Source organism: Maniola jurtina, chromosome 18 (genome assembly GCF_905333055.1).
Source record: "Maniola jurtina chromosome 18, ilManJurt1.1, whole genome shotgun sequence".
Taxonomy (NCBI): Eukaryota; Metazoa; Arthropoda; class Insecta; order Lepidoptera; family Nymphalidae; genus Maniola; species Maniola jurtina.
In genome coordinates this window covers 12,954,474-12,964,145 of record NC_060046.1, presented here as the reverse complement: position 1 = coordinate 12,964,145, position 9,672 = coordinate 12,954,474, and the positions used below count along the sequence as shown (strand labels likewise).

At 39.8% G+C, this 9,672-nt stretch overlaps 1 protein-coding gene across 1 annotated transcript; it reads right to left on the bottom strand.

Annotated features, from left to right (window-relative positions):
• Nucleotides 1–5,444: 5,444 nt before the first annotated feature.
• On the bottom strand, nucleotides 5,445–8,678 carry LOC123874648. The gene is made up of 2 exons (XM_045920140.1): nucleotides 6,159–8,678; nucleotides 5,445–5,549 (listed from the first exon to the last, which is right to left on the bottom strand). The coding sequence occupies exons 1-2, from the start codon at nucleotides 8,676–8,678 to the stop codon at nucleotides 5,445–5,447; spliced, it is 2,625 nt and encodes an 874-aa protein (XP_045776096.1).
• Between the last annotated feature and the right edge of the window lie 994 nt (nucleotides 8,679–9,672).

Genomic DNA, 9,672 nt, shown 5'->3' with positions numbered 1-9,672 from the left:
GGCACCATTCACCCCAATTGGCGTAAAAAGGGTTTAGAGTGAATGATGGTACGTAGCTCCACCACGCCACGTACGGTGAGCTTCTGCCTTCCCTTGGTATCCCATCGTCATACTGGGACCCTTGATAAATCAAGAGATCAATATGGCACATAAAATACCAATGAACAGTAGCTCCCCCCCCACACACGTCATCATCCAAATAAACAGCGCAGCGTATGCAAGCATACTTTAGGAAGTGGTGCGTGCCACTTATGATCCCACGTTGCAGCCGAAGCTGAAATAGCATTTTTATAGTGGTGCCCTCCCACTACAGACCTGTAATAGGTTTCAAGGACGGGTCAGACTCACTGCGGGAATATCCACAGGCCTTAACCCAACCTTCAGTATATATGCATTAGCGTAATTTTGTATGGGTATGTTATTAATATTGGGTAACCACCACAAGGCGGTTAAGTATTCCAACAAATGTCAGAATACAAACAGAACAGCAGCATTACCTGCCCTCTGTGGTCAGTCTGTTATTAAAGCACATTAGAATCATCTCAGCAAAGGTTTCACAAAGCGCCCAAGACACTAGGGCTCTCCTTAGTTAGGATTGACAAAGCATCAAAGGCACCAGGGTTCTCCCTCGCATAAGTTTCTTCCAACGCGCTCTGTCATATGTCAGATAATTAGTTAATATCACCGAAAGCCATCTCAAGCAAAGATCACCGAACATCCGGAGGACACGCGGTTCTCCCCGCCTGAGCAGCCACGTCGTCAACAGTTCAAACATAAATCGCTTTTAGATCTTACGAGGTATCGCCCCTATATAACAAATATATTTGTGTAATTAAAGTGGTCCCTTCTATTCGAGTGTTTGCTTAGAATGTTTCTCTCCAAACACCAACTTGGTCCGAGTCTCAACTCAGTATTCTTTAATATAAACTTTATGTATCGCCCAGTACAGAATTTAAACAAATTAATTATCTCCGCGCATTACGACGTCCGCGCAGGCACCGCCCGCCGACGCAAATGCACGCGGTCCCGCTGTGCGAGTTTACTTCGTTCACGTTCTGATTTGGACTCTGCTCCGAGCGTTACGACGCCCGCGCACACATCGCTCGCTAACGCAATTTGGCCGCGGTCGATCGCGTCTCTGCATCACCGACATGCGAAACGGTGTTTGCCTCTTTTCGAAAATTCAAAAATTAATTTTACGTTCATATGTGTAAGTACATGTCTACAAGTATTTACTGACCTGATTTTGATAAAATTGAAGTAAAAATTTTAATACTTTTTTTTTTTTTTTTTTTTTTAATATTATTTTGTAACACTTTGGTGTAAAATGTAGGGTCGTTACATGATGATGCTAAGTCCTGAAATAGAGACAGTATCATTTTACACAGGCATGATATGTACAGTAATTAGTGAGGGATAGATTTGGATTTTTTATCCCTAAATTAACTTCAATTGACGAATAAAATAAACCATTTCGACAGCTGATTTCAAATATAAAACTATCAAAATTCATCAGCTAAATGTTATTTGGCAATTGAAACTCGTGGTTCATATTAAGAAATCATATTATTAATAATTTCAAAGCTAATTTATAGTTATTATTGATAAAGTCGTGGTCGTATCGTATAAATGACAGTCAGAAATTACAGGGCAAGCTTGAAATGTGACGTAATTAAAAAGTTACGCCGAGGTGAGGGCCTGAAGCGACAGTTGCTTTTTATTCGTCTCTTATAAGTTAACATTTTGCAAAAAGTTGAATATTTATTTATAAAAGTACCTAAAGTCTATTAAAAGTTGTTTTTGAGTAAGTTTTACAATATTTTCTAACCGATTTCCAAAAAGGAGGTGGTTTGCAATTCGCCCCTTTTTTTAATGTACTTACCTATCTATGTACCTACATCGTTTTTTTCGAGGTTTGTGGGGCCGATTTGCAAATTTTTTTTAGTCAATAGAAGAAGTCTTCGTGGTGGTTTCATAAAAATTTGTGGATTCAACTCATCAACCTTGATGATGCAGGGTCCAGCATTGCTAAACCATAGAGATTCAGGAACTGTTCCTGGTGAAATATTTTAGTCACCTAGCTCATTTGACATTGGTTGCTGCTTCACTGAGTGATATTGAAATAATTTTTCGTAGAAAACCTTCAATGGATAAATGTCAAAGGAGCTCGATGGTTATTATGAAGTGTTAGACACTGAGTTAGAGAATCAGCAGGCAGGTTTAAGTGCCGCTAAGCGCTAGTTCATAAATTAAAAAAAATATCCATGCAAAATATCGTAATTCGTAATCAACCCTGTGAAGGAACATACCGATAAAAAATAAAATAGGTATAAAGTAGAGATTTCACCGTTGTTATCCTCTTAGCGGCAAAATTAAGATTCCAGAGCGTAATACAAAAAAGATTGATACTCAGCCGATTGTTTACAAAACTCATTACAAGCTTTGTTGGCTACACCGCTTTAATTACCTCCCCCGTAATTAATATAAAAATGTTACGGCTCTGCAGCCTCGACAAACATTAGCTGAGGATTTTATTAAAGTAATTTGGACGTCTTAACTTAATTTGATACTTTCAACACAACATCCGTGATGAGGAAATCAAATTGACGAAAAAATTCAAAGATTCAGCAAGCTGCAGAGGCAGTAGGCAGGCCATGACTGCCCAAGAACCAGTGGCTGCTCGGCCAGACGTGTTCTGGAGACAAGACAGCAAGCAAACCCTAAAAATGTAAAAAGAGCCAAATTGTCAAATTTATTTATTTATTCAGATTCAAGTTTGCCCTCGACTGCAATCTCTCCTGGTGGTAAGTAATGGTGCAATCTAAGATGGAAGCGTACCTGGACGGTGTATGGCAGTTTTTATTAAACCCATACCCCTTTGGTTTCTAAGTACATGGCATCGTACCGGAACGCTTTACCGGAGAGATTTAGAAATTATAAAATTCCAATCCCCTGCCGGGAACCGAACCCGGGACCTCCCACTAATAAGACCACAGCGCTTACCACTGTGCTAGGGAGGCCGACAAAAATTATAAATTACATCTATATACATAAAATAAAATTGTAGAAAAGTGGTGTCTGTGGAATATATACAATGGAAATATAAAAAAAAAGTAGCAGGGGTTGTTATTATATCGATGCCGAACCCGAAATTGTAATTAATTTTTTTTTTGTCTGTTTGTCTGTTTGTCTGTGTGTTTGTGCACGCTAATATCAGAAACGACTTATTCGATTTAGATACGGTTTTCACTAATATATTGTAGTAAGCTTCACTTAACATTTAGTGTTTATTTCATGTCAATCGGTTCATAAATAAAAAAGTTATGTCAATTTAAAGAATCACGGCGAACATTTTTAACGTACAGAGTACGTACTACACGCCTCGCGCCTGAGCGTCCGTGGCTATATAAAGCGCGGTCACTATTCCACGCGAACGAAGTCGCGGGCACAGCTAGTTATGTAATTGATTTGAAAATTGATTATGATTGATTAAAAAATTAGGGCTTACAGGAGAAGAGTAAGAGATAAGTACTATGTAATAGATAAAAATCAATTCTCAGCAACAATACCTACATAATTAATATCAATTAATATATTCAGCAGCCTTATCCTCTCAACCCGTGTAAGATGACTTCGATCATGAATTATTAATTGCGTAATTATGAATTATTCAGTTAACCGCTTACACTCGTGGATCACACGCGATGAATGTTTCATGACACACACCCTTAACATGACGATGTAAGCTTGAAGCTTTAATTAAGTATAACAATTATTATCCATACGAATATGTTAAGAGTGCTCTCCATGTTCGCTCTAAGCTCGAGCATGAAAGCATGCTATGCCTATCTACTCAATTAGAGTGAGATGTGTGATGCGTGAATAACAGAAATCAATGTTTGGTAACACTTTCTACAAACGAATTAACGTTTTTGACAAACTGAAAGACATTTAAAATTTAACATTAAAATAATTATTATTGTTATTATTGTGTAAAGTTTGAGATAAAGCTATCAGTTGTAGTTTCTTACATGGATTATTTGCGCAAAATTTAGCTTAAAATAGATATGTTATGAGTTAGGTAGGTTAAGTATGATGCTATTAGGTACATTGGTTATGAGTTTCAAAACTATATTAATTGTTTTAATGCATAGATAAATCGATATATGACTTATTTATAGATCTAGAATAACAAAGAATATAATAATAGGCGTAAAACATTTGTATAGAAAAGCGCGTAAGAAGTGTACTCTTAAAAGATCGTCACTAAAGCCAATATCTTGGACACCATGGCGGCGTCACCGGTCACGCCACCGTGGTGTCTTGACCCCAACATACTTCTATTTGTCAAGTAAAGGGTGAAAGTCTGTAATTGCCTATGTCAATTACAGGGACGCAAGCTACCACGGTACCAAATTTCATACAAATCGGTTTAGTGAATGGGTCTTTAGGAATCCCGCGGGAATTCTTTGATTTTCCGGGATAAAAAGTAGCTTATGTCCGTCTCCGGGATATAAGCTAACCCTGGACCAAATTTCGTCAGAATCGGTTAGATTGTTGGGCCGTGAAAAGGTAGCAGATAGACAGACGGACACACTTTCGCATTTATAATATTAGTATGGAAGTATAGATTTGTCGTCAAAGGTATAGTCGCTGATTTTCAGAGGCCGCCTTTTATCCCCAAACGGCATTGGCATAGAATATTTACAGTATAAAACTGGCGAGTTTAACACTACTACCGTATCTTTATTCTGTGTTACACTCAGTACAATACTTGTATAACATTTAGGCATATTTCCTTACACAAAAATCGCTATAACCCGTATTCCGCAGTCCGCAATAAAAGTTTGTAACGTAGCAAGGAGGCTGGGGTGTGCAACGTCCTTACTACGTACATAAAGGATAGGGAACCCTGCCTGTCTTGTCAGCTAAGAAAAACAATGATCACACACAAACCGTTATCTGTTTATTTGTGTCTAAATCTTATGTCTACTGTACATTGAGTTTTACTGACCGCTGCTATTAACAACACAAGATACATCTACCCTTCGCGGAGGGTTTCACAACGACGCGGGCAATTCGGGTCGGACTATAGACGGGGTTGCACGGGCGACCTATGTCGGTACGTAACGAGGATCGCTTTACGGACGGAGACCGGAGGAGGGGTGAACGCGCGGGCGGGACGTGCGGTATTGTTGTGCCACCAAGCAGAGGGCCTGGTTGCTTTCAACGCTACCTGTGTCGCTGGACTCCTTCCCCCAGATCGAGCAGCGATGTTTAAAGATCACACCGACCTATGCGGGGCGAAGAAGCCGAGCGACTCTCTGATCTGGCGGCTGCTGCCGTATTTATACACTGGGGAATGGGCGGAGCCTAACCGGTGGCGTGATCAACGCGCGGCAGTCGCGGAGCTTGCTGATTGGCCGGTCGGGTTGCTGAGTCGATCACGCGTTGCTGTCGTGGAAGATTCTCGATGCTTCCACGCCGGCCGGCATGTAGGCTGTTTGTGACTCATCGTCACACTCCCCTCCTCCGTTTGAAGATTTTTTCTGCAAGGAAAAAATCACTGGATTAACTGGAAAAACTTACTGATTTTTCTTCTTCTTCTCTGTGGTCTTTTATTTTTTTCTGTATGTTCGCCTAGGTATTTTATGACAGGTCATTGATATACTATTTGTTGAGACATGCCGTCCCTGCTTTTTAAAAGTTTTCTCTCGGTTCCCTCTTTATGTAGTTAACCCCTTTTTCCTCATCCTATTTATGTGATGGGTTTGCACCGTTATACCCTTTTGTTCGGATTCCAATTTGTATCTAAATTTTCGGTCTTCTTCTCTTTTTCAGCGCGATATTGTTAGATATACACCTCTTTTCCTTGTCGATTTGGGTTTTACTCCTTTTTGCTTTACTCGGGGATTAGCTACACTCTTCTCTTAATGTGCGTTTTCCATCTTGAACTTGGTTTCTTTTTCTTATTTAGGTATCGGGCGATGTCGTATCTATGGTCAATGGATATCATTGTTCTGGCTCGGTGTCGCGATCCGGTTGTTATCGTAGGTATTTTTGTTCACTCCGATTGTTTAGTAATGAAATACTTTTAAGTCTTTTATGTGTGCGGTGCACACTTTGCCACCTTTTACCGCTTGTAGTAGGTATATTACTGGTGATTTTTGTTCGATTATTTTATGTGGGCCGGAGTACTTAGGGGCTAATTTTGCACAAAACTGCTTGTTTGCATTTGATAGCGTGTATTCCCTTTTTAGTACGAGTTCATTTATTTGTGGTTTCCAGTTTCGTCTTGATTTATCATAATACTTTTTCTGTTGGGCTGATGCTAAATTTTGATTATTTCGTACTATCTCATAAATTTCTTCGAGTTTTTGGTTTTCTCTGAGCGCCGGGGTGGGAAATTGGTTGCTGTCCCGGAAATTTCGTAGTTCTCTTCCAAATAGTAGGAACGCCGGGGTGTATTTAGTCGTTTCGTGTACCGATGTGTTCAACGCCAAGTTGAACTCGCCTAGATACTCGTCCCATTTTTTATGGCTTTTTTCTATATATGCGGATATCATAGTTTCTAGTGTTCTATTTACTCGTTCGGTTGGATTGCACTGTGGGGTGTACGGTGCGGTAAATTTCTGTTCTATTTTATACTTTGTTAATGTGTCCTTAAAGACTTTACTGGTGAATATTCTCGCGTTGTCGCTGAGAAGTGTTTTAATTCCGCCATATCTATTTAATATGCATTCTTTGAGTGCGCATGCGACCGTGTTGGCGGTGGCCGTTCGTAAGGGTTTTATTTCCGACCATTTGGTGAACTTGTCGTGAAATACGATTATCCACTGGTATCCCTTTGACGAACGAGGTAGTGGGCCTATGAGGTCCGTTGTTACTACCTCCCATGGTTGTTCGGCGTTTTTTATATGCATGAGTCCTGGTTTTTTCTCTTGTGACGGCTTGTGTTTTTGACAGACTTCGCATTTATTCACGTATTTCGCGACGTCTCTGAATATGCCTGGCCAATAATAGCGTTGGGCTACCTTGTTGAACGTTTTTGACGTTCCCAAATGGCCTGCGTCCGGTTCGTCGTGGTTTTGTTTGATAATATTTTCTTTTTCCGAGGTTCTCACGCATAGTTTCCACTCTGTAGTGGGGTCGAGTTTTCCTCCATATTTCGGATTAATCACTTTTTTATACAGTTTTCCGTCTTTTATACAATAATCGGGGTCCGACTCCGGATTTTTGCTTGTTATCTCCAATTTCTTTGTGTACCACTCTTTTTCTTCCGTTGTTGTGGTATATACGGGGTTTCTCGATAGTTCGTCTGCAATTACGTTTTGTTTGATTAGTTCTTTATGTTTTAATTTTCTAATGTGTTCCACCCCTGTATTTCCTTTCGGACTTTTGTCAGACTTTTCGAACTCTTCGTTGAGGAAGGTTTGCAGCTGGTTTTCTTGTTCGGCTGTTAAGGTATTTGTACTACTGGGTTTTTTTTCTGGTTTTTCTGTGCTGATTTGTTCACATGTTGTTTCTTTCCACCCTATGGATAGCCCTATTCTTGTTAGCAAATCCATTCCCATGATCATTACTGTAGTTGCTGGTAAATATATGACTTGGTGTGTTAATTTCTTCCCATTTGCTTCTATGTTAATATTGATTACCTTATTTGTTTTTGTCCGAGATCCGTCGGCTAATTTTATCGTGTTCTGTTTTTCTGTAATTCCTTTAATATTATCCTGAATTTGATCCATGATCTCTTTGTTTATATAGGTATTTGTTGACCCTGTGTCTACCAATGCCCTGAACCTTTTTCCGTATATCTTGACTTCTATAAACACTCTGTTATCCCCCTTATTCTGGGTGTCTGCCGTGTATGCTTGTGATGTCCTTCTGTAGTTGGCCTCGCCTGTTTTCTTACAGCAGTCCCGTGTCAGTTTCCCCATCAACCCGCATCTGCTACAGAAAATTACTTGTTGGTTTTTGCATTCCCGCGTTGTGTGGTTTCTCTTGCCGCACTTCCAACAACAAGTCTGTGGATCATAATTTGCGTGTATTTGTTTTCTTTCTGTCTTGTGGTCTTCGGGTTTTAGGGTTCCGGTGGGTTTTTCTGTGGGATTTGGCGTGTTTTCTTTCCGTTGGTACATTGGTTTTCTTGTTGTTTCTCTGAATCGGTCTGTGTTTATTTTTTCATAGTCGCCTGCTAGTTGTATTAGTTCTGCAGTTGTACTAAAATCTTTTCTTTTTATATAGTATTGATAGTTTGGTTTCATATTATCGTAGATTCTTTCTAACTGTTGTTCTGGGGTTAATTTCCCATATCTTCTCAATAAAGTTTGCATGTCGGTTAGATACTGTATGAAATTTTCTCGGAATTGTTGCCTCCTGTTTATAATCGTTTCTAGAAGATTTTTCTCATAGTTTCTTGGATAGTAGAATAATTTGAAGTTATCTGTAAAGTCTTCCCAAGTTTTCCATCCTTGGTTATTATTTCTATACCATAATGAGGCTTTTCCCGTTAGACATCTCGGAATAACATGTATTATTTTGTTTTTGTTGACGCCTAATGTTTCGGCTAGTTCTTCTATTCGCTCTAGGAATTCTACGGCGTCGCCTGTTGTATCGAACTGTATCTTCCATCGAGAAATGGCCTTGTCGAATTCCTTCGTTTCGTTTTCGTTCGACATTGTATTGTTTTGTATTATTTTGTCTTCCTCTTTGATTATTTGGGCTAGTTGTTTGCGTAATTCGTCGACCGTACTTGTGGCCGCGATTTGTATACTTCTCTTTTCTAATTCGGCGCTTAGTTCTTGTTTATTTAGTGTATAAATCCAAGCCGTGGGCATTGCCGTGTTCGGTTGATTTATTTAGGTTTTGTTACCGCGGATGATTAGTTTATTTAACGGATTGTCGCATTTACGATTCCTAGTTCAAAACGAATTGATGTAGGATTGCGACTAATATCAGATCGGTGTCGGAACGAACGTGTCGTATCGGTGTCGGATCGGAATCGGATCGTCGCGTCTAATGTTCCCTTTTTAGATAAGCGACGAAATTTATTTCGGTAGGTACGGTAAAATTGTTTACGGTGGATACGGATGTATTTTTAAGTTCGGATTTTATGCGTTCCCCTCTCGTCTATTTCATACGGTTAATTATTGGTTATTTTCTGTGTTTTCTAGTGTGCTAGTTATTTTATATTCCGACGATGAGATGTTTCTCCTTTGGCTTGGTGGCTAAGGATTAACATCTATTTCGCGTTGGTTTTTTTTTTTTGTGTGGTTTTTCTATGTGGTGTGGTGCTTTTGTACGCGGATCGGATATTCACTCTCACAGTTCGAGCAGCGATGGAGATCACACCGACATGTGAGGGTTTATATCCGTTTTATTTCAAGATCTTCGATTTTGTACTTGTGTAAGCTACACACGAGTCAGATATTCACTCTCACAATTCGAGCAGCGATGGAGATCACACCGACATGTGAGGGTTTGTATCTGTTTTATTTCGTAAAATATGCGGGTGTAACAAATTTGTCAAGTTCCCTATGCTTCGGTACGGATTTTTATACTTTACGGACGCGGCGCGAGTTTCTTTACGCGGCGCGGGTTTTATACGGACGGATAAATGGGTTTTTTCGTTGGGCGCCAATGTAACGTAGCAAGGAGGCTGGGGTGTGCAAC

Excerpts from the sequence above, each read along its gene's own strand:
- LOC123874648 (XM_045920140.1), bottom strand. The coding sequence starts at position 8,678 with ATGTCGAACGAAAACGAAACGAAGGAATTCGACAAGGCCATTTCTCGA. Across the intron at positions 5,550-6,158 it reads TAATCGAACAAAAATCACCA|AAAAAATCTTCAAACGGAGG; the intron begins GTAATATACCTA and ends TTTTCCTTGCAG.